Genomic DNA, 25,164 nt, shown 5'->3' with positions numbered 1-25,164 from the left:
CCTTTGGGTACGGAACCCTAAAAATAGCGTAAAATTGATCTCCTATATCTAATCCCGTTTATCCATGTGAATAATTTTACGAAAATCTGTTTAGCCGAAGCCACGAAAGGGCAGCATTTGGTTTTGTAACGGCTTCGAAGGCACACTTTTGACCTACATTTGGCGATTTCGTAAAATGTGTCGTTTTCAAGCAAAAGGTACCACATTGTCGCTTGCCATAAGGACGCCCTGACAGGTTTTTCGTATAAAGATACAAGCAATTTTCATCCTTACCTTTTTGATTGAAAACGTTACAAATATTCCGCTTTGAGTGTATATGTGATATGTGCCATTCTTAACCAAAAGGGTATTTATTGTCGGTTGTCAATAAGGCGCTATTTCCATATAGCTTCAATTTCAAATCAACCTTATCGACTAGCGACAATGTGGTATCTTTTGGTTGAACTTATATAACTCCTTATAGAAAAGATTATAAACATTTGTGTATTATCAATTAATCACTACTAATTTAATAATATAAATGTGAAAGTAACTGTGTATATCTGTTACCTCTTTACGCTTAAACTTGGCTTAAACGTAGAAGTCGTAGAACCGATCTAGATGAAATTTGGTACGAAGATAAGTAGTATGATCATAGAGTAACTTATACTAGAGCGGTACTGTCATAGTAAATTTTGTAACCACAGTAAATTCACTGCCATCTATCGACACACTTTAAAACTAAAAATGAAGTTTTATAAAAATACGATAAAATGTATTTAAATATGGATAAATGAATTTTTTTATTTGCATTAATTATTTTTATGATTTTGACCCATGTTCTTTCACTGATATGCGTTAAAATTGTTAAATAACAAACGAAACCGTCAACGCCATCTATACGACTGTAGGCCAAAGCCAGTAGCGCCCTCTGATCGAGAATTAAATTTTCTTGATTTTCGAGGCACGTTTTCTCCTTAGACTGTATCCATCTATTACGGAGTTATATCTATCTTTGGTTTGATGAATGGATGAATAGTTTGAGGATGGACATATGACAGTTTATTATTAATCATCATCATTTCACGCAGACGAAGTCGCCGGCAGAATCTAGTATATATTTACTCGACACCTCTACCGGTAATTTAAATATAAGGAACCGAAAAAGCCATACTTGATAAAAGGTAAATGACGGATCAAATTTTTGAAAACGTAACTACGAAATTCTACAAAACAATCACACCTCCATTCTATTGGTTTGCTATGACTAGTATGAATATAACTTAATTATTATGATTTACTATAGTACACAGGAGATCCTCTGGACTTACTTAAGCTAAGCGACAACGCAGCCCATTGGGTGAAGAACCTAACTATTAATTTGTAAATCTGTAAAGCTCCCATGAATTGTAATATGCCATACGACTAAATAAATAAATGATTTACGTTTTTGTGGTACTATTCGGAATAATCTTAATAAATCAAAACTAATCTTAAATCATTAAAATCAGTCGATTTAGGCGCTATTAACCTTAAAAACAGTTTTCACAACGTAGGCTGTAGGCTTTCAGGCAACTAGCTTTAAGCTAGCCTTCAAGGTCCAAACGACCTATTTCAGATAAAAAACGACTGACAACACCAAAGCCCAGGGTTTGACATAATCTTCGCAGTGCGGACTGCACCAACTTGCTCTACCTTCACCAGCTCCAAAATACCGTCCCTCCATAACACATTTTCCGTACATACGTCTTATCATTCTTGGACTCATTGATATACATTCAAAAAGGCGTAAGTACAGGTCATTTTCAATCGAGATACTTCATATGTTTACTGGAGAGAAGCTAACTTACCGCCCACATCGAAATGGCTTATTCAAGCACGTAAATAGAACACTTATGCTGTTCTGTATAAGGGGTGTTACAGCAGTATGCGCACGCAATATCGACCAACGATAAGAACGTCAGTTGACGCGCGGCCTGCGCGTCGATACAACGTGCAATGGGGGAGCTACAGTACCCGGGGGCCCCTAGTGTGGACGACGACAGACAGTACAGGGCGCCTTTTAGACGCACCCCGCAATACCGGTGGCCGTCGCAGCCGCCGCAGCCCTCGGCCTTCGCGCCGTGGCGCCGGGCGCCCGCTCCGCCGCGGCCTCCGGACTACCGCCGCAGCGCCAGCTACCCGGGCAAACCTGACGAACCCTACCAGGTAGATAACAAATTAACCTTATCATCACATCCAAAAGCAGTAGAACGGACCGTTAAAACAATTAGAAAATCGAAATTTAATGCCACGTTTGAGTTTACACGTCAAACGACTGACACACCGAGTGTTTTATAATCTGTACTGCGACTTGTAAAAGAAAAAAGGCTATTTCCATTCTTTAAAACGTACTTCGATTGTAACAATTACAGAATTTACACATAGTATTGTTCTAAGCGTGAATTTCAGTAATTTCAGCTGTGTCACTACTTGTTTTGCTACGTCAAAATTATATTGATAAATCGATTAGGCTCTGAAGGTACCAGTCCAGCTTTGTTTTTATTGATAGTAAATAAAATTGCTTCAGCTATAAAACGTGAAAAACTACATGAAAGTATTGACTCAGTAAAACTACGTTGTTATCTGTCTATGAAAATGGAAAATTTATCAACGCAATTATGAGATACCATGAGATTTTTCAAAGATTGTACTACATCTTTCGTTTTTGAAATTGTACTGTTGCTTGAAATGTTGATGAAAAATCAAGCAATTATAGAGTCGGACCAAGCTAACTCTGCATGACATTTGCACTGAAAAAGTGTGGAAATGTCATCATAATGTCAAATTTCTTTGAAAATACGACGTCTTTAATGACACCGTCTCACTTTGTTCTGCTCAAATCGGTGCACACCTGACTTCTTTATAGTCGGACTTATTGAAAAAAAATTAAAATCACCTGTTTGAAAACGAAATATTTTATGACAGGGTTTTTGCGTGAGATAATTTAGTGAATAAATTAATTTCGACGTTTTATACATACATACGATACCTTATTCAACTATCGACCAAGGGCCTTCCATGGACCCACCCAATTCTTTTCTAGCAAGTAGGTATATATTATGTAAAATGCACCTACTAACATTAAAGTAGCCTGCTACTGAAATTCAATCAGCATAAAAATTATGTCTTGATGTTATGTATCGCGGAGGATAAGACTATTCTTAAGAAAAGTTCCAGCATACTTATAATTCGTAATCCTATTTTAAATGCAAAAATAACTCAATATGTCTGTATGTCTCTCTGTCTGTCAGTTAACTTCTTCACGAACCGATTTCGATGGAATTCTGTTTGGAGCTAGTTTAAGGGGCCAGTAATCCATATACGCAGTCGAAGAAGGTCCTGTAGTTAGTTATAAGAAATATAGTCGCTATTAAGTAAAAACATGGTGGCTAATGATCATATAAATCTCTATTCTTGCGTTTTACATGGTATCTCTCTGTCTCTGGACGTACACACTGTATCTCAACTGTACTGTCTCTACCTCAAACATATGATGATTTGGCAAAATGTGACTAATATCATAAGATAAAATAAGTATTATAAGTGTCGGCACAGTATTTAGCGAGTAAACGATTTATGGCTAATTATCTTAGCTTAGAGCATTCTGTATTATTATAAGAGAGCCGTTGAGTAGGGCTAAGATGGTTGGTTTTTCATCATCTGTCATCATGCCTGTCACGTTCTAACAAGTAAGTGTGAAAGTGACGCATGACATGACAAGTGATAAAAATGCGACCATGATACCGCGCCGCCGCAGGTTTAAATGCAACTATAATATTTATAAATATTAAGAAATATACCGCCCAACCATTGGGTTGGTTTCGTTGGGGCGACCAACTAGGAGACGTCCGGTCGGAAGGCCTAGGTACCGATGGATCGATGAGGTCCAGAAAGACCGCATAGGATAGGAACGAATGGCGAAATCTAGTTCAGGCCCCGTAGACAACATGCCAATCTCTAACGCTCCGTAGCGAACGAAACGCAACTGTCACACTAATATGGAAGAGTGATAGAGAGACACAAAGCGATTCGATGGCGAAGCGATAGCGATTGTCACCTTGGCTAGGCCGCCAGGTCGCTGAGCCAGCGAAGTAAGTAAGTATTAAAAAATATGATTTCTTTTTAAAATAACAGAATAATAAATTTCATTAACAGCGACGAAGCTCTCAAATAAATTAATTTCATGATTTTCCCGTATCTGTTATTTACTGTATAATGCCATACGATTAAATAAAATCAGCTAACGTATTCCACTACAAATAAGTTAGAGTAATTTATATTTTCTTCTTTACATTTCATTAAAAAGTATTAATATCCCCTGAGAAATACCTAGAGTCCGTGCTTCGCACCGGCTTAAACAGGGCAAAGTGTCGTTATGAACATCATATTTACATATACATTTGACACTAATGATGACATTGCCACACATTGCCGTTGCAAATGCTATTAGCTGGGTCCGACTTTATGCAACTAAATATGATGATTGATGTCTTTATAAACTGACATACTCGTAGAGTAATTAATTTCATTATCAGCTAACTTATTCTAATACATACTAGTAGCTCTGTGAGCTGTAGACGTCGCGAACCCCCATGGCGACGCCATTTTGAAATATTTCCAAAAACTTAATTTACAAAAAAATCTATTTAATCATCGTACCCGCTCACGAAATTTCACGAAAATCGGTCGAGAATTGCGACCTGTAGAGGAGGATCCGGACATACGAAAATATGTTTGCCCATGCTGAGACTGAGATCTTTCGCTAACGCTCCGGTCAATAAGTTATGGTAATTTATATTCTTTTCCTCTTCATCTCATTAAAAATTATCAATATTAATAAATATTTGCATTACCTACCTACCTACTTAACTGTACTTGTGATTTTAACCATTAGAGCCTTTGAGTGTGTGAATGTACCTATGATGTGTGTGTGTGTTTAAAAAATGGAATGGCGTATAAATAAACATTGCTCACAAACGTAAGGTTAAAATTATTTACTCTAGAGTAACGTAAACACAAGTTCAATTAGACTTAATTAAAACACATATAATGTTATTCCTATTCCATGTCTCTGTCAGATATAGTTATACTTAAAACTTTTGCGGTTTAAACACATATTAAATCACATTTAGAAACGGGTCTATCGCGAATTTATTTTGTTACCTTTATTTACCGACGTTTCGACACAGGTTTCACTGGTCGTGGTCGCGGCTAACTGACGTCCCAGCAAAATGTCAAAACAGTGATTTGTGTGACTACCCCACGAAAAGTGCATTTAAAGTTCGAGGTAGAAATCACATTTTCAAACTACCCAATACACATAAAAGTTAATTATTGTCAATAGTCCGACACACAACACTCACAACAACGTCAAACGTCGGTAAATAAAGGTAACAAAATAAATTCGCGATAGACCCGTTTCTAAATGTGATTTAATAGTTATACTTACTATTAAAACTGGCAAATCTAATAACAGACTCAACTTAATATTAAGGGGCCCACTGACTATCAGTTCGCCGGACGATATCGGCCTGTCAGTTAGAACAAAAATTTGACAGTTCCGAACAATGGACAGGCCGATATCATCCGGCGGACTGATAGTCAGTGGGCCCCTTAATAAACATCATATCACACATGTTGAAATTTGTAAAGTCGGTTCGACTGCAGCACATTCTGAAAGATTCAGATTCAGATTCAGATTATTTATTGGTAAAAATAATACAATTTTTTACACGTCATATTTCCAAGTGCTTTAAGATTAAACTTAAATGTACGATAGATATAATTAAATACAATTTCAATATGTCAGTTATTGGTTCAAGTTAATAAGATGAAGACGAATATACTTAATACACTCCAAGACATTAGCCTCCCTCGTTATTCTATATTAACCTATTGCTTATTTAGAGTTTATTGCATAATACAAACAAAAAACCGGCCAAGTGTGAGTCGGACTCGCGCACCGAGGGGTCCGTACTTTTTAGTATTTGTTGTTATAACGGTAACAGAAATACATCATCTGTAAAAATTTCAACTGTCTAGCTACCTATCACGGTTCATGAGATACAGCCTGGTGACAGACAGACGGACAGCGGAGTCTTAGTAATAGGGTCCCGTTTTTACCCTTTGGGTACGGAACCCTAAAACAGTTTTTTGGTACACTTACCATACTAACTAAACAGAAACAGTTTGTTCCAGGATTGTGAAGAGTGGACATTAGAGTAGGTAGAGACAGTGTAGACACAAGTCGAGACTATTAGAGTTAGACCAAGATAAGTCTGCAATGATTTTGATAGCACACGCAGTGTTATTTATACGTCATAATTTCATAAAAGTTTGACGTTTAAAATAACACTTGCATTGCGTGTGCTATCAAAATCGTTGCAGACTTATCTTGGTCTAACTCTATATACCTGCTTTACTCTTTTTTAAATTTACTGCGTAGTCTATCACCAAGCTGTATGTCTGTTTGCCACCATTACAATATAAAATACTAACCTCTGTTCTGTTACTTTTTGAAGAATGACGCCATCTAGTTTACTATTTAATAATGTGGCTCTATTTGAACAGTTGTCTACGCATAATGAGTGTACGGCTCATACAACAGTCAGTGAAATATGAGAAAAATGTCTAATATTCTACCTGAAAGTTAAACCCGGACAAGTGCGAGTCAGACTCGCCCACCGAGGGTTCCATACTTTTTAGTATTTGTTGCTGTAGCGGCAACAGAAATGCATTATCAGTGAAAATTTCAACTGTCTAGCTATCACGGTTCATGAGATACAGACGGACAGCGGAGTCTCAGTAATAGGGTCCCGTTCTTTTCGTCCCTTTTGGTACGGAACCCTAAAAATGGGGAAATAGTCCTCAAAATAATATTTTATGCCATATAATCCCTCGAAATGCTTTTGATTTCATATATCCTTACATCCTAACAGATGTGTAGTACATAATTGTTTTCCATCATATTTTCTCGGAAATGTTCGTATTTTGTCATGCTACTGAAAGTGCAAGACGCGTTTGTACGTTTCCGTTAAAATACGATGGATAATATTTATGCATCTGTACACATCCTTACACAAATTGACTAAGCCCCACAGATTTTCTAAAAAAAACTGGAAAAAAACTCAGAAGAAACGAATATCATCATTGGCCTTTGCGTCTATTGCAGACGATTTATGGTGTAACACCGGAGAGACACCGTTTTTGGTGGCTGAATAGACCGATGCGAGACCGACATGGTCTACCACAGGCCTGACAAGAGAGAATTGCTGAAAACGGTACTGAGACGCCTTGTTGTCGTTTTTTCCTCTTGTCAGCAAGTGCGGCGAACCAGGTCTAATCGTAAAACTTGCGACCTTCCACAACATGTTTGCGCCATTCCGTCCGCTGTTCTGCGAGCCTCTCCCAGTCTCGGTGGTCGATATGGAAGGCAATCATGTCCCTCTTGGCGCAATCTTTAACCTCTACCTCTACTTATATTATTAACAGACTAATTTCTAGTTTGGACTTACATCACCCAAAATTTTGTTTGTGTGAAAGAGACAAAATTTAACACAATTTGCAAAGTGTAATAAATCTGTGTATCTGTCTCTATCTCTACAGAGACAGATACTTATAGGTATGTCAAATATGCCAAAGCCTAAATGGAAAAAATACTGGATAATCTAAGTTTTTTTTTTCCCAACTCATACCTGGTCTGTGTTTCGTTCGTATATCGCAGGCATTTTACTCAGTCAATCATGTTATCATCATAGACCTGTACCGCTGGCTATATTTTGACCCCTAGGTTATAAAAATATTAAAGTCAATTCTGTTTTCGCTTATGAATACTTTGTTAAGATGTAAATCTTACATTTTGTTTTGTGTCATATATATAATTTGCTTTTCTAGTAATTTGTTATTTTGTGGTAATTATTTTTTATTTTGAATTATTTTGGAGAAAAAAATATTCGAGAGAAAACATGTAACTGTGTTGCATTTAGGATAGTGTTTTTAGTGTGAAAACATAGTTTGTGTCAATTACGTCCACTGCAATCTGATACTATGTCATAATATTCTAAATGACACAAAAAAAAATTAGAGTTAAAAAAAATTACTTAGGTCGAATTTAATCGTTTAAATAGGTCCATTAAATGATTTTGTGTCTTATTAAGGCATAGCTTCATAAGATATTTGATGATTTTGTTGTAACAGGCTGTCACCGTTACAAAAGAATATTAAAGATATTAGAGTTTACATCTTATTAATTTGAAATGCCAGATAAATAAGATGTATGAATTTGTGTCACTTGCATCCACTGCATAAACAAATATTACAAAAATATTATTTGCGTTCAAACGAAGCTAGCGGGCGGTCTGAATGGGCAACGGAGGCCGTGCAGGGTGGGGCCGCGGCGTGACCTTGCCGTACGCAACGCATGTTTACTTCGCCTGTGCGCCAAATTAACGCAACTTATTCAAAGAAGTTACGCAAACAACACAACAACAAGCAACAAGCAAGCAAAGAATGCGTCGAATTATCTTTTACCTATTTAAAACTCATAGATATTGTACAATGTCACCATTATGCAAAAGAACTGTAAGTACATGTTTGATTTGCGAGCGAGCTGGCAACATTGCGCAGGGAAATCTTAAAAATATCGCGTTTACGTGAACGCCACATACATTTGTGACAGTGATAGGGAAAAGGTACCACTAAAGTAAAATTTGGTTATTAATACCGTGACTTTCTTTCATTCTTTGATAAAAAAAATTGCTATTTATGAAACAAGTGCGGAAATCATCTTTACGCACGTGTATCATACAATGTTTTGCAGTACATATGGTGCTACTTTTTCGCACTAGTGCGGGATTGAGCACTTTTCGTGCATATGTCGAAAGTTTAAAGGGCCATATGTACTGTAAAACGTTGTACGATACACGTGCGAAAAGGTAATTCGCAACTCGTGTCGATTTAAAACACTCCTTTTAATAATTAAACTTATTTGCCATGATATGTTTTTTTATTTAAACTTTCGACATATGCACGGTAAGTGCTCTTTTCCGCACTAGTGCGAGAAAGTAGCACCATATGTACTGTAATAGTACATTTTACAACTAGTGTGAAAAGAATGTCTTTTTACCACTAGTACCGAGGTATCTTGCCACGAGCTGAAAGCGAGTGGCAAGACTCGGTACGAGTGGTAAAAAGACATTTCACACGTGTTGTAAACGACGTTTTTTAATACAATTGCGAAAAAATAATAAATTAATATATCATTAGTAGAATCATACCACCAAACCAAACCAAAACCAAAAGTACCTATACAGCTAAGATACGCGAGCTGCCGCAGCCCGCGATACCTTCATACTCGTGCGCGCCCCGGCCGGCCGCGGCCGCCGCGGGCCCGGCGCGGGTTGGTCAACGACACCTCCTCATAACTCATGAGGCCCTGGTACCTGCTCCGCGCTAAATTCAATTTTAACTGCGTTTCGAAAGTATAGTTTGGAACTAAAAAGTAAAAAGCACTAGTTTGAGAAATTGAGCTTCTCGCACGCAGCCACAAAAAGTACCACTTTTTGAGCAACTGTATTAAAAAAAAATTGAAAACAAAAAGCACTCGTGCGGAAAAGCAGTACTTTCCGCACGATATGGCTCCGTAGGAAACGCACTTTTCGAGCACATGCATTGTAAAAAAATATATAGGACTGTATCTCCTAAACCATGCGTCGTAGCGCAAAAATAATTAAATTTTCGCTCCCCTTTAAGAAGCCCCTAATTAAGATTTAAAAACGCAAAAAAGAAAAAAAAGAGGAAAAAAGCTTTATAGGGCAGTATCTCCTAAACCGTGCGTCGTAGCGCAAAAATAAACGTTTCGGTCCCGTTTATGTAACCATTAATTTATATTTAAAAAAAAACGCAATAAAAAAAAACAAAAAAAAAAACTTTATAGGGCTGTATCTCCTAAACCGTCGTAGCGCAAAAATAATCAAATTTTCGTTCCCCTTTATGGAACCCCAAACTAATATACAAAAAACACAATGAAAAAGAAGACAAAAAAAATCTTTATAGGGCTGCATCTCCTAAATCGTGCATCGTAGCGCAAAAATAATCAATTTTTCGTTCCCCTTTAAGAAACCCTTAATTAATACTTTAAAAAAAAAAACAGGAAAAAATCTTTATAGAGCTATATCTCCTAAACCGTGCGTGGTAGCGCAAAAATAATAAAATTTTCGTTCCCCTTTACGGAACCCCAAAGTAATATACAAAAAACACAATGAAAAAAAAAAAAAACAAAAAAAACTTTATAGGGCTGTATCTCCTAAACCGTCGTAGCGCAAAAATAATCAAATTTTCGTTCCCCTTTGTGGAACCCCAAACTAATATACAAAAAACACAATGAAAAAAAAAAAACAAAAAAAAAATCTTTATAGGGCTGCATCTCCTAAATCGTGCATCGTAGCGCAAAAATAATCAATTTTTCGTTCCCCTTTAAGAAACCCTTAATTAATACTTTAAAAAAAAAACAAAAAAAACCAGGAAAAAATCTATATCTCCTAAACCGTGCGTGGTAGCGCAAAAATAACAAAATTTTCGTTCCCCTTTACGGAACCCCAAAATAATATACAAAAAACACAATGAAAAAAAAAACAACAAAAAAAATATTTATAGGGCTGCATCTCCTAAACCGTGCATCGTAGCACAAAAATAATCAAATTTTCGTTCCCCTTTAAGAAACCCTTAATTAAAACTTTAAAAAAAACCAGGAAAAAAACTTTATAGAGCTATTATAGCTATATATATATAGATAAAATATCTCCTAAACCGTGCGTGGTGGCGCAAAAATAATAAAATTTTCGTTCCCCTTTATGCAACCCATAATTTGTATTTAAAAAAAAAACACAAAATTTTAAAAAAAATCATTATAGGGCTGTATCTCTTAAACCATGCGTCGTAGCGCAAAAATAATTAAAAAAACCCCTTTAAGAAACCCGTAATTAATACTTAAAAAAAACAAAAAAAACCAGGAAAAAAACTTTATAGAGCTGTATCTCCTAAACCGTGCGTGGTACCGCAAAAACGATAAAATTTTCGTTCCCCTTTATGCAACCCATAATTTATATTAAAAAAAAACCGCAAAATTTTAAAAAATAATCTTTATAGGGCTGTATCTCCTAAACCATGCGTCGTAGCGCAAAAATAATAAAATTTTCGTTCCTCTTTATGCAACCCATAATTTATATTTAAAAAAAAACCCAAAATTTAAAAAAATCATTATAGGGCTGTATCTCTTAAACCATGCGTCGTAGCGCAAAAATAATTTAAAAAACCCCTTTAAGAAACCCGTAATAAATACTTACAAAAAAAAAACAAAAAAAAACCAGGAAAAAAAACTTTATAGAGCTGTATCTCCTAAACCGTGCGTGGTACCGCAAAAACAATAAAATTTTCGTTCCCCTTTATGCAACCCATAATTTATATTTAAAAAAACGCAAAATTTAAAAAAAAAATCTTTATAGGGCTGTATCTCCTAAACCATGCGTCGTAGCGCAAAAATAATAAAATTTTCGTTCCCCTTTATGAAGCCCCAAAATAATATACAAAAACACAAGAAAAAGAAAGAAAAAAATAATAACAAAAAACTTTATAGGGCTGTATCTCCTAAACCGTGCATCGTAGCGCAAAAATAATCAATATCCGTTCCCCTTTAAGAAGCCCCTAATTAAGATTTAAAAACGCAAAAAAGAAAAAGAGAAAAAAATCATTTTAGGGCTGTATCTCCTAAACCGTGCGTCGTAGCGCAAAAATAATAAAATTTTCGTTCCCTTTTATGAAACCCCAAAGTAATAACAAAAAACGCAATGACAAAAAAAAGAAAAAAAAACAACAAAAAAAACTTTAGGGATGTATCTCCTAAACCGTGCATGGTAGCGAAAAATAATCAAATTTTCGTTCCCCTTAAGAAGCCCTTAATTAAGATTTAAAAACGTAAAATAGAAAAAGAAAAAAATCTATATAGGGCTGTATCTCCTAAACCGTGCGTCGTAGCGCAAAAATAATCAACTTTTCGGTCCCCTTTATGTAACCATTAATTTATACAAAAAAAACGCAAAAAAAAAAGTTTTTTTTTATAGGGCTTGATCTCCTAAACCATGCGTCTTAGCGCAAAAATAATTAAATTTTCGTTCCCCTTTATGAAACCCCAAAGTAATATACAAAAAACACAATGTAAAAAAGAAAAAAAGAAAAAAACAATAAAAAAAACTTTATAGGGCTGTATCTCCTAAACCGTGCGTCGTAGCGCAAAAATAATCAAATTTTCTTTCCTCTTTATTCAACCCTTAATTTATATTTAAAAAAAAACGCTTTCACTAAACTGCTGTAACTCGGAAACTTAGAATCCACAAAGGGGACTTTACTAAATTATGACACATATTAAAGCCTGACCAGTAATATATGATCATTGTCAAGAGGGCGCTGTTCATTCTCATGTATAGGGTGACAGTTCAGTATAGTATGAAAAATATTGTATTTAATGAACATCATCATCAATATAATTAATGTTGCTTGCCACGCTTAAACATAACAAAAATCACAATAAATTGCGTCTTAAAATAAACTTAAAAAGTCTACTAAAAATCGAAACAAAAGTAATTTTTAAGTCGCTGATGTGACATTCTCAATCAAAAGGTAGGTACCACTTTGTCGTTTACCACAAAGACGAAATTTGATTATATCTTTATACAAATAACCTGTCAGAGAAAGTGGTACCTTTTGATTAGGAACGTCACAAATGTTGGTCAGTATGAGGAGTGCAGCCTACAGTTTATTTTTAATTATATTTATATACCTACTACGGTAAGATTGATAAGACAATGTAATTATGCCTCCGAATGAAATAAATACACTGTATCGCAAAACTAAGTGGCGAGACAGCTCATAATGCCATCTCTTGGTTGGTCTTAACAAGGGTAAAGGAGATAGATAGTATTAAGATCTCAGTCGCCAGCTGATATTGCGGCAAGTATAATAAGCACCCCACCCGCGTAGGTACCCTTCCCCGCGCACGCCCTTCTTGCTCAATTGAGTTTTATTTTGCCAGATAGTAAAAAAACCGTGGATCAAAATGACCCAAATTATGAATGATGTCTCAATGTGGTATTATAATATTGTAGACGTAAACTTAATAATATGAAATTTTTTTTGTGGCAGATACAGGGTGTTAATTAGAAAAAAATTTTTTTTAAATAAAAGCGGTGGATGAATTTGACACAGATTTGTTTAAATAACATATAACAATGTTCTGTAAAGTACAACACTTCACTTACCGACTCTAATATTTTTTTAGGCGTTTTAGGATCAATATTAGGTATTTATTAAATGCCATTATACCCGTGGATGAAAATGACACAAAATGCGTGTGTACGTCGGAAGCCACTTTGCCTTTACAGGGAAACAAAGAATTTCGTCTCTAATATTTTTTTTACAGAATGCTGATTGAAAAAAGAAATACCTAAATTTCTACCTAAGCAAATACCTAGGATGACACAAAATATTATTTTTAGGTTTAGTATATGGTCTGGAAACTATATATAAAAAATAAGCAACATTAATATTCTTATAACCTCAGAAGTTATTGGTACAGGTCTATCAGACGAGCCGGGCGGTACGCTTGCTTGCCACCATAACTATGCTATTATACGCAATTTACTCAAGAGAAAATATTGTCATAAGTATGTACATAAAGCGTACAAATGAAAAAACAAATCAAAATATTTAATAAAATAATTAGATTTGTTCTCAAAGTTGTTAATTAAATCTGTCAAGGTAGACAGTGTGGACGAACCATTAGCGAATGACGTAGTGAGTGTTGTGTGCAACCCGTCATTTGACAATAATACCGTAAACGAGGGTAGTTTCTCGCCCCCCCTGCCGCCACCGGCGCCCGCGCCGAGTCATCTGGCGCGGAGGGCTGCGGCCCGCAGTCTGCGCCGGTCCGTCACCGTCGACGCAAGCTCCTGATGACGCTCCTCTGTACGGAGTGAAACATGTCGAGCGTTTTCGACTTAAAATACGTGAGTGACCCGTTATTAATATGTTTAATATGTCTGTGGCTTACGGAAGTTTTGTTATTAAAACTGTCAAGGTAGGTTGTAAAGTCGGAGATAAAACTTTTATATTAAAAATTGCGGAGGAAATTTCATCGGTTTCTAGTTTATAAAGTACTAGCGACCCGCTCCGGCTTCGCACGGGTTACACAAAAACCTTAATAAATTATATACCTAAACCTTCCTCAAGAATCATTCTATTGATAGGTGAAAACCGCATGAAAATCCGTTCAGTAGTGTGAGTTTATCCCGAACATACATACACACACACAATGCGCTGGCCTCTTAAGAAGCGAGAAGGTACGACATTTTCATACTCTGAACGCCACGCCTATCGTGGCGCGCTATAGTGAACCTTGTCGGCATGCACGAAGGTTGATATTAGGCTGAAGCCACGCGCGTCAGTTCTTCTGAAATCTGACGACTGAGATTATTGAGATTATTTTCGGTTACGACAGTTTCATTGACTAGCTCAATCAGCCCCTTGAAAAAACTAGGTCGCGGCGCGAGACACCTCAAGAACTATGTCTTGACCGTTTGTATCTACTACGTGTAATACTTTTTGAGAAATGACGGTCGCGATTACAATCTATCTCGGCGGCCCCATTGGCTGGGGTAGCATATCTCGTAACTCGTAAGAAAACTAGGTCGCGGTCCGACATCCTAAGCTCTATGTCGTGACCCTTATTCTCTTTCTATTTCTCCTTATTCGCTCTATCTACTACATGTAGCACTTTTAAAATCTGATGGGCGAGACTCGTTGGCTGGGGCCGCGTATCCATCAGACGCGTGAGAAAACTAGGTCACACCTAAAGCTCTGTGTCGTGACCTTTGTGCGTAACACTTTTGAAATATGACGGGTGAGATTACTATTGTTCCCGGTATCGTGACCCATTGGTTATATGCCTGGTGTGTGTTCTTTTGACATCTGACGGACGAGATTACTGTCGATCCCGGCCGCCTCGTTGACTGGGCTAGTATCGACCAGCGCGTAAACTAGGTCACGCGGCGCGAGACTCCCTACGCGCCTTGTGACCCTTATTGGCTACCTATAAGTCCTCGTAGGGTAGTTAGTAGTACCAGTCAAATCTACCTAAACTAGCCAGGCTCAAAGAAAGTATACTATAGAGTTGCCACATGCATGTGCCTGTGAGGGACAGAAACGCAATTAGACGCATTTAAAAACATGTTTAACAAGTAGTAGTTTTACATACAAAACTTCTACTTGCTCTATTTGCTTTGTTTAACAATTGTTAACAAGACAAATATACAATATGGAAAAAAAATATGGGCCATCGAGGGAAAGTGTCTTAAAACCTTAAGTTAGTTAATTTTACTTAAAGGAAACATTCTTTTATTTTTAAAAAGAAACGAAACTGCATTCAAAGATTTTTCTCCCGGGAATCGAACCGACAAAAAATTCCAAAAATTGCTATTTTATTCTACTAGTCGATACAGTTAACGTTAATAATTTCTCCAAGAAACATTAAATTAGGTCTTACACTCGTCTGTCTTACAAAATACCTCAACTGGAAGGAGTGCCTTTCATCCCCTAACAAACAATCTACTTTACTATCTTAACATAACACAATCAGCTTTACAGCCAACTCAACCAGTCCGTAGCTGACCATCAATTTCTTGCACACCATAGACATAGTATATACAAGTAGTTATAGACGCGCCACCGAGCGACCGGGGGTAAGAGAAAGAATATTCATATAAAATTTAGGCAGCATAAGATTTTTCTCTTTCACTCTTATAAATTTCGGTATTTCGCCATCTTCTACCTATGATGCCACCCGGTCGGTGATAAGGACAAAGCATGGCACTATTTTCTCTTTCCTCTTATAGGAATCGCAATAAGACTATCTTTCCTATCCAAGGGTCTGACACTCTTTGATAGAGAAAGATAGTCTTATTGCGATTCCTATAAGAGGAAAGAGAAAATAGTGCCATGCTTTGTCCTTATCACCGACCGGGTTTTTATTCATGGTCGGGTTATGGCAGCATGGGTAGGAGGCGATGGCGAAATACCGAAATGTATAAGAGTGAAAGAGAAAAAGGATTATGCTGCCTTACATTAACCTGTCAATACATGAATATGTCTTTCTCTTACCCCTGGTCCTCGGTTTCATGTCTCTAACTACTATACTATGTCTATGTTCCTATAAAAGAGTGTCAAGTGTCAGGCCCTTGTTGCCAACCTTCAGACGGCAGACACAGCGCGCCGCCAATGTTGCCAGTAACACGAATCGCGTTGTTTTAAAAACGGTTTGTTTTCGTCGCCGCCTCCGCTTCGGACAATGCATTCCGCAAAACACGTAAATAAAAACAATACTTATGTACAATCGAGTTTCTCGGTGTATCCTTCACCGTGAGATTGAATAACCTGAACCACTACTTAGTGTTAATTGCATTCGATAGCGTGACGTGACGTATAGTCGCCATCAGATATATCGGAGCGGCCGAGGTGTTCACAATATCTTAACGCCTTGACAATAAAGGCGTGTTCAGATATTGTGAGCGCCTGAGCCGCTCCGATATATCTGATGGCGACTGTACGTGATTGCGTTAAGTCTTCATCTTGTATGATATTTTGAACAGCACACCAAGCGGGACGATTTGGAAACTCGAATCCCATACAAAATTAGACTTAAAGGAAACACGTATCTCACGTCACGCTATACGCGTATAGATTAAATAACTTTAAACAAATATTGGAGTAAAAAAAACCGGACAAGTGCGAGTCGGACTCGCCCACCGAGGGTTCCGTACTTTTTAGTATTTGTTGTTATAGCGGCAACAGAAATACATTATCTGTGAAAATTTCAACTGTGATGCTTGATGAGATACAGCCTGGTGACAGACAGACGGACAGAGGAGTCTTAGTAATAGGGTTCCGTTTTTACCCTTTAGGTAAAGGTATATGGGTCATACACATTTTATTGTACTTAATATTATCATCATTCCATGCAGACGAAGACGCGGGCAGACGCTATAGTGACCTTACATTACAACCAAAGATAGATATAACTTCGTAATAGATGGATACAGTCTAAGGAAAAAACGTGCCTCGAAAATAACGAAAATTTGATTCTCGATCAGAGGGCGCCACTAGTTTTGGCCTAGTCTCGTATAGAGGGCGTTGACGGTTTTGTTTGTTATTTATAATTTAATCGCATATCAATGGAAGAACATGGGTCAAAATCATATAAAAATAATTAATGCTAATAAAAAAATCATTTATCCATATTTAAATACATTTTAACGTATTTTTATAAATCTTCATTTTTAGTTTTAAAGTATGTCGATAGATGGCAGTGAATTTACAGCGGTTACAAAATTTACTATGACAGTACCGCTCTATCTAATTATATCCTCATTGATTACAACATATATGTATATATATATACTATATTATATATGTATTACATCTACTTAACCGCTTGGATTGCGTATTTATTTCTGTATATTTTTAGGGTGCCGTACCCAAAGGGTAAAAACGGGACCCTATTACTCACACTCCGCTGTCCGTCTGTCTATCAGCAGGCTGTATCTCATCAACCGTGATAGCTAGACAGTTGAAATTTTCACAGATGATGTATTTCTGTTGCCGCTATAACAACAAATACTAAAAAGTACGGAACCCTCGGTGGGCGAGTCCGACTCGCACTTGTCCGGTTTTTTTAAATATTTAGGTACCTACTTTTGGTTGCTCAACAAGGTTAAATACGTCATCAGAATCGTAAAGAGGCCCACTGACTATCAGTCCGCCGGATGATATCGGCCTGTCAGTTGGTCGGAACTGTCAAAATTTTTTTCTAAAGGGGCCCACAGACTATCAGTCCGCCGGACGATATCGGCCTGTCAGTTGTTCGGAACTGTCAAATTTTTGTTCTAACTGACAGGCCGATATCGTCCGGCGAACTAATAGTCAGTGGGCCCCTTAACTGACAGGCCGAAATCGTCCGGCGGACTGATAGTCAGTGGGCCCCTTAAGGTTAAGGTTTCAAAGGGTCAACAAAAAGAGCAAGATTGGGTGCCGTAATTTCCGTAAAAACCATTTAAATAAGTACAGTCCAAAATTTAATCAAGAATAGTCCAGGGAGTGACTAAATATTATTTGAATGACGTAGTTTTAGGGCAAAATATTATGTTTATAAATTTACTTTGCTAGAGTTTTACTATGTAATTTTTCGTTTAACTTACTTATTCTAAAATTAACCTACATATGTTAAAAACAATATCCCGCACACATATTATTATCAATGTGGTTCAGTAAGGGGGCGGACTGAAAATCAGCGCTGCGCGGTCAAGTCTTAATGAAGTGGCTGGCGCAGCATATGCTGACCCCTTCCTTTTGTCGCGCATGCCAATTTTTTATGTGATTTGTAAATATATTCCCGTAATCTCTCTTTTTTGTGTGGCAATTGGCAATAAATGTTTTCTTATTCTTATTTCTTAAATGACAGAAAAAACTGAGACAAAACCAAAAAGAGCCTTGGTATTTAATAAATAAATAAATATTATGAAACAATATTACACAAATCAACCTTAGTCCCACAGTAAGCTCAATAAGGCTTGTGTTGTGGGTTCTATCTAGACGACGAATATAATAGACAGAAATTAATAAATAATAAATTAGTACATTTTACAACTAGTGTGAAAAGACATTTCACACGTGTTGTAAACGACGTTTTTTAATACAATTGCGAAAAAATAATAAATTAATATATCATTAGTAGAATCATACCACCAAACCAAACCAAAACCAAAAGTACCTATACAGCCCGCGATACTTGAGCTGCCGCAGCCCGCGATACCTTCATACTCGTGCGCGCCCCGGCCGCGGCCGCCGCGGGCCCGGCGCGGGTTGGTCAACGACACCTCCTCATAACTCATGAGGCCCTGGTACCTGCTCAAGCTAAATTACATTTTAACTGCGTTTCGAAACTATAGTTTGGAACTAAAAAGTAAAAAGCACTAGTTCGAGAAATTAAGCTTCTCGCACGCTACGCAGCCACAAAAAGTACCACTTTTTGAGCAACTGTATTAAAAAAATATTATAAGGACATTATTACACAGATTTACTAAGTCCCAGTAAGCCTAAGGAGGCTTGTTATGGGTACTCAGACAACGATATATATAATATATAAATACTTAAATACGTAGAAAACACCCATGACTCGGGAACAAATATTTCTGCTCATCACATAAATAAATGGCCTTTCCGGGATTCGAACCCAGAACCATCGGCTTCATAGGCAGGGTCACTATCCACTAGGCCAGACCGGTCGTCAAATACCGATATAGAAAACATCCAAAACTCAGTAACAAATACACTTACCAGGATTCGAACTTGGGACATGGTGCAGGCAGGGTCACTACTGACAAGGCTAGGAGGCCATTTAGGAGGTCCATTAAACCTCTACCTAAATTTAATTGTTATTTGTTTTACAAGGGGCGTGCTAATATTGAGACCCGATCAAGCGTAAGATTTCAAAATTGAACCACGTGCGTAGCGAGTGGTTCGAAAAATTGTATCTTGAGCGTCGTGAGGATTTCAAAGCCTGGTTAAACAACGTCAAATGAACGTCATTAAGTATTCGTCATTCAAATCATCATTTAAAAGTCATTTCTACCAGCTACCATAAGGGACTCAAAATTTGCATCTGATTACTTTGCCCCTCATGTGTAAAAAAAATGCAACTTTTGCATTCGTTTTTGAACAATCAAGGTAGCCTTTACCAGCTGGTGTGGTGAAAAACTGTTTTCACATCACCAATTCGAAAAAGAGGTTTTTCTTCCCTGCTAAGAGGGATCAAAGTGACACTTTTCTTCCCTGCTAGGAGGGATCAAAGTAACACTTTTCTGTTCTAGGACACTATTAAAAAAAAATTAGCACATTATTTTTTTAGCTTAAATAATATTTCTATACATCATAATTACCTCATAGGTGATGTGAAAAGCAGTATGTGTCACAAGGTAGCAAAATTATTTCCATTTTGGACGTAACACACTTGAATCCCTCACTACGCTCAGGTTTCTATAATAGAATCCCTCGTTACTCTCGGGATTCTATTATAGAGTCGCTTCGTTTAGGATTCAATGTACGCCCTCGCCGTAAATATGTCATTTTGCTCCCTTGTAACACAAACTACTATTTTTACAGCCTAGCCCGTATTCTGTAAATCAGGTGTTAGTTACGTAACGCCACGTGTGCCGCTGACCCAGTTCCGTCCGCAATGCGCCACTCTGATTGGCTGCGCCAGTGTTGCCATAACGCAGATTTACTGGAATATATTACATTAAACGTAATGTAATAAGGATAGTATGTAAACAAATACAGGATGTCAAGAGGCAGATTTCCTATTTATACGCCTGTATATATAAGCTTGTTTGATACAAATAAATATTCATTCATTCAAATTCAAATAGAGTTAGACCAAGGAAAGTCTGCCACGATTTTGACAGTTTACGCAGTACAAGTGTTATTTATACGTCATAATTTCATACAAGTTTTACGTTTAAAATAACACTTGCACTGCGTGTGCTATCAAAATTGTTGTAGACTTGGTGCAACTCTAATTTCGAACTCGGAGTACAGATTTTTGATTCGAAATACAAATAATTTTCGAACGCGAAGTGCAAGGGATGCGCGGGGGATGTTTTAGTTTCGTGAGTGTTGCGGATTGATTTGTGACAATAAATCGCTGTATAGATAAAACTTCGCGAATACTCCTCTCACGTATAATTGTGTAACGAAAACGCATTAAGTAAATAAATTACATTTATATTCACAAATATACAACGCTACTGATGTCCAAAATATGCACCAATTATGTATCAAACATTCAAACTTTAACCCCTCGAACGCCCATGTCAAAAATTTGCTACCGAATTAATAACCTTGAAATTGTACATTAAAGTTCAAATTGTCTGTGACGTATACGGGACAAGGCATTCGAAGGTTTAAAGGGGCCCACTGATTATCAGTCCGCCGGACGATATCAGCCTGTCAGAACCAAAATTTGAAAAATCCGAACAACTGACAGGCCGATATCGTCTGGCGGACTGGTAATCAATAGGCCCCTTTACAGTGACAACACACTACTTATTATATGAAAGCCGAAGGACAATAATAATAATAAAAATTAACCTATTAACCTATATAACCATTAACCTAAACCAACATATAAATTAACCTATATAATCATTATGAATATTATGATAATTTAAATTACGTTGATCGTGAAGTCGAGCTTATGAATATTTTTAACGATATTAACTTATGTATTCGATATATTTTGTGGGAATTTATTCAGCTGGTTATCAAGTACAGTCAAAGAATGTACCATTACCATTCAGTACCTCTACCATCAGTTGCCAGAGTAAATTTCACTTACTTTAAGTGAATAAACGCGCCGTACGTCACATATTTACGTCGGTTTACGTATTATGTGCCCAACTTCACTCCACTGCAAACGATGCTGTCCCTTTCTAAGTATACTAAAAAACAGAGCAAGAATTATATCGGAGTACAGCGCCTCTAGGTGTCACCTAAAGAACTAAATATCAAACGTATGAGTAAACGGTAAATTACCTATCGAAATCATACCTTTTCCTAATGCCAAAGTCGCAAAATCTGACAGTTGGTTTTATTCGAGTTTGATGTTAAGCGACCTATATTGTCACTGTAACACGGTACGAAATTGTACGGAATAGTTATTTACGATACAAGTGCGGAAAAGAGGAAATTCGAAACGAGTGGCGATAAATTAAAATACGACCGCAGGGAGTGTTTTAAATCGACACGAGTTGCGAATTACCTATTCGCACGTGTATCGTACAACGTTTTACAGTACATATGGCCCTTTAAACTTTCGACATATGCACGAAAAGTGCTCATTTACGCACTAGTGCGAGAAAGTAGCACCATATGTACTGTAAATTAAATTCCTTGCCAGTAGGTACGAAGTACCCCGTTCTCGTTGAAGTCGTAACATTTTTTAACCCCAAATTCATTAACTTAGAGATTTAATTTCCAAAAAATCTTTATTCAGTGGAGATTTACATTTTAATTATACATGTTTAAAATTTCAAGGCTTACAACGGTTTAGTTTAGACTATAAAGGATGACTCACGTTAGACCGGGCCGTGACCGGGCCGGAGCTTCCGGCGCTTACTTTTCTATGACATGACAGGTGATCACGTGATGCTTTCCATAGAAAACGAAGCGCCAAAAGCTCCGGCCCGGTCACGGCTCGGTCTAACGTGAGTCATCCTTTAGTATGATGTCGGTCACCTAATAATATTAATTTTGCGAAGCTTATTATTTATTTTGGTCTAAAAATAACTTTATATAGTCGTTATAGTCTAACACAAAAATATTTTTAAATTAAAAACGGGTTTTTAAAATCTCACAAAAATATGATTGATTATGTTTTGCCATTAGTTTCATTATAATCGAAATTAATCTATCCCCGCCTCGTCGCTCGTTGCGCGCTCGCTGATGGTGCACGGAATAGAGCCGCCGCGGTCACTCGTGCCTGAGGAAGGACTCCCGACGAGTCCGAAACATGTCGCCAAAAGCGACTAAAAATACTAGTGAGTGAAACCGTAGTGATCTAAATATATGTATATAAAAAAATCATTAAATAAATAAAATTAAAATAAATAAATAAATGTGTCATTCTCATCCAAAAGGGTACTTATTGTCGGTCGTCAATAAGGCGCTATTTCCATATAACTTCAATGTGAAATCAGCCTTATCGACAAGCGACAATGTGGTACCTTTTGGTTGAAAACGTCACAAATAGTTTCATTATATTTAATTTCTAGAATTTCGTTTATCACTGTTGTACCTAAGTAACGGAACTGTTTCAGAGTCTGTTCTATGTTAACTTGGCACCGACTTGAATATAATAAAGTGAGGGAGTGTCATTATACTTAAACGTATTTTGTTTTTTCATATAAATTTGACATTATGTCATTGCCACATCTATATATGTGGCTACCACCAGTTTGGCACTGACATAAACGCAATCGAGAAAGTAACTTACTTTTCACATTACCTATTCGAAAAAGGGCTTATTCTTCCCCGCTAGGAGGGATCAAAGTGGCACTTTTCTGTTCTAGGAGACGATTTTTTTTTCTTTTTTGCATACTGTTTTTATAGGTAATTAATATTTTAGAACATAATAATTTCCTCATAGGTGATGTGAAAAACAGTATAGTAGCAAAATTATTTCCATCTTGGGCGTTATCACTTGAACCCCTCACTACGCTCAAGATTCTATGTTAGAATCCCTCGCTACGCTCAGGATTCAATTATAGAATCCTTCGCTTCGTTCAGGATTCAATGCACGCCCTCGCCGTAAATATGTAATTTTGCTCCCTTGTGACACAATCTACTATTCTATGCATGCATATTAGTGCGAGCGAGATGCATAGAAAGTAAATTACGTAGACGTTAGCGTATGTCAGTTTTGACACTGTCAGTGACTCAAGAGTCTCAAGATATGGGTACTTATCATTGCAATGTCATGCAAGATTAGTTTGGTCAGGCTCTGTATGTGTATATCTATACTGTATGATAGTTATAGCCATATGATTATGCCTAGGCAGGCTTATGTATAGGTTGTTATGTTTTTATCTACACCCCGGGCCAAAGGTATGGAAACAAGCTTGCATTTCAATAGAAAAGTGTGATCTTTTAAGCAATGGATTTTATACTACTCATTGACAATTTGGTAAAAATAATAATAGAACATTTTAAAAGTAAATTACTCTGGCTGTGATAGTTGCCCATTCAACATTTTGTCATGTAATTAAAGGGTAGGTATAATTATGTAACTTCCTACTTTATTTTTTTAGCTTTTTTACAATATTTTAGGATGTTTTGATATTAATACAATTTTTAATCTTTTGGGTTTGCCTAATGTAACTCTTAGTTTACAAATATATACAACAAAGACAGAAACATGAGGTACTAAAGAAAACAACGTTTTTTCCATACTTTTGGCCTGGGGTGTATTTCCCAAGGTCACTGCAGTGCCTCGCCATTTGGCACGCGACTCAGAGCCCAGCTTGAGATTAAGAGCATGAATATACAGATACACAATGCAGTTGGCAGGTTTCCGCATTAACCGACTTCAAAGAAGGGGTGTCAAGGATTTTTTGTTTAGGTTAAGGACAGATAAAAAAAACACCACACCAAAGGCTCTTTATTCTTCAAAAACTGATGAGAAATTTGCATTTTATTCACTAGAGTGGCAAAGTAATTGGATGCAAATTTTTTCGTGGTAGAATAAACTTTTAAGTGATGATTTTGGATGATAAACATTTATTAGCGTTCGCGTTAATTTATTAAACTTAGTATTTTCCGCGATTTCAATCAGCGCGAGCCGCTAACAGCGTTTTCACAATGTCCGATTCGATATCGGATGTAAGATTCTACATCCACTATGTCGGGCCGCGGGTTTCACTGTCCGGCAGCTGACTAGGGGTCAGATGTGATGTCTGAAATTATCTGATTATGGGTAAAACTGACGGCCCCATGTGCAGAGCGTGAATGGAAGAAGAAACAACAAAACATATTCTCCTAGACTGTAAACAGGTAGAAGTAACCACTGAAGGAGGCAACTAGCAACCTGAAATTTGCTAGGCTTCGCGGAGGAGCTGGGGAGGTTAGAGTAGCGCTACCTCGTTTCACGCAAAATAGGCACTTTGGATGTCGATCTGCGGAAAATGCCCAGCAAAACTAACTAACTATCTGAAGTGCCTATCCGATATCAGAGGTCGGGTGGCTCCTTTGGGAAAGACAGATGTTAAGCGAGGTTTAGACTAGCAAGAACTTGCATGCAATTTACGTTACATTGCGGTGTCTGATCAAACTTTTGAATGCAGTTTACCTTATAGTCGGCAATGTAACGTAAATTGCATCCAAGTTCTTGCAACATCCAATACCATCTTTTAAATCTCGGTAATTGAGAGCTTGTCATCAAAATTTTGTAACACTGGGGCTTCACTTATTTTATTTTTAATATTAACA

At 37.0% G+C, this 25,164-nt stretch overlaps 1 protein-coding gene across 1 annotated transcript in view; it reads left to right on the top strand.

Moving 5' to 3' along the window:
* Window positions 1–1,930: 1,930 nt before the first annotated feature.
* LOC134753278 (translational regulator orb2-like) overlaps window positions 1,931–25,164 on the top strand; it is a 110,886-nt gene continuing 87,652 nt past the window's right edge. The window contains exon 1 of the mRNA XM_063689120.1: window positions 1,931–2,187. Coding sequence (XP_063545190.1) covers window positions 1,978–2,187 — 210 coding nt within the window. The 5' untranslated portion in view covers window positions 1,931–1,977. The remainder of the gene's footprint in view (window positions 2,188–25,164) is intronic.

This window comes from Cydia strobilella, chromosome 26 (genome assembly GCF_947568885.1).
Source record: "Cydia strobilella chromosome 26, ilCydStro3.1, whole genome shotgun sequence".
NCBI lineage: Eukaryota > Metazoa > Arthropoda > Insecta > Lepidoptera > Tortricidae > Cydia > Cydia strobilella.
This window is presented reverse-complemented; position numbering and strand designations above follow the sequence as displayed.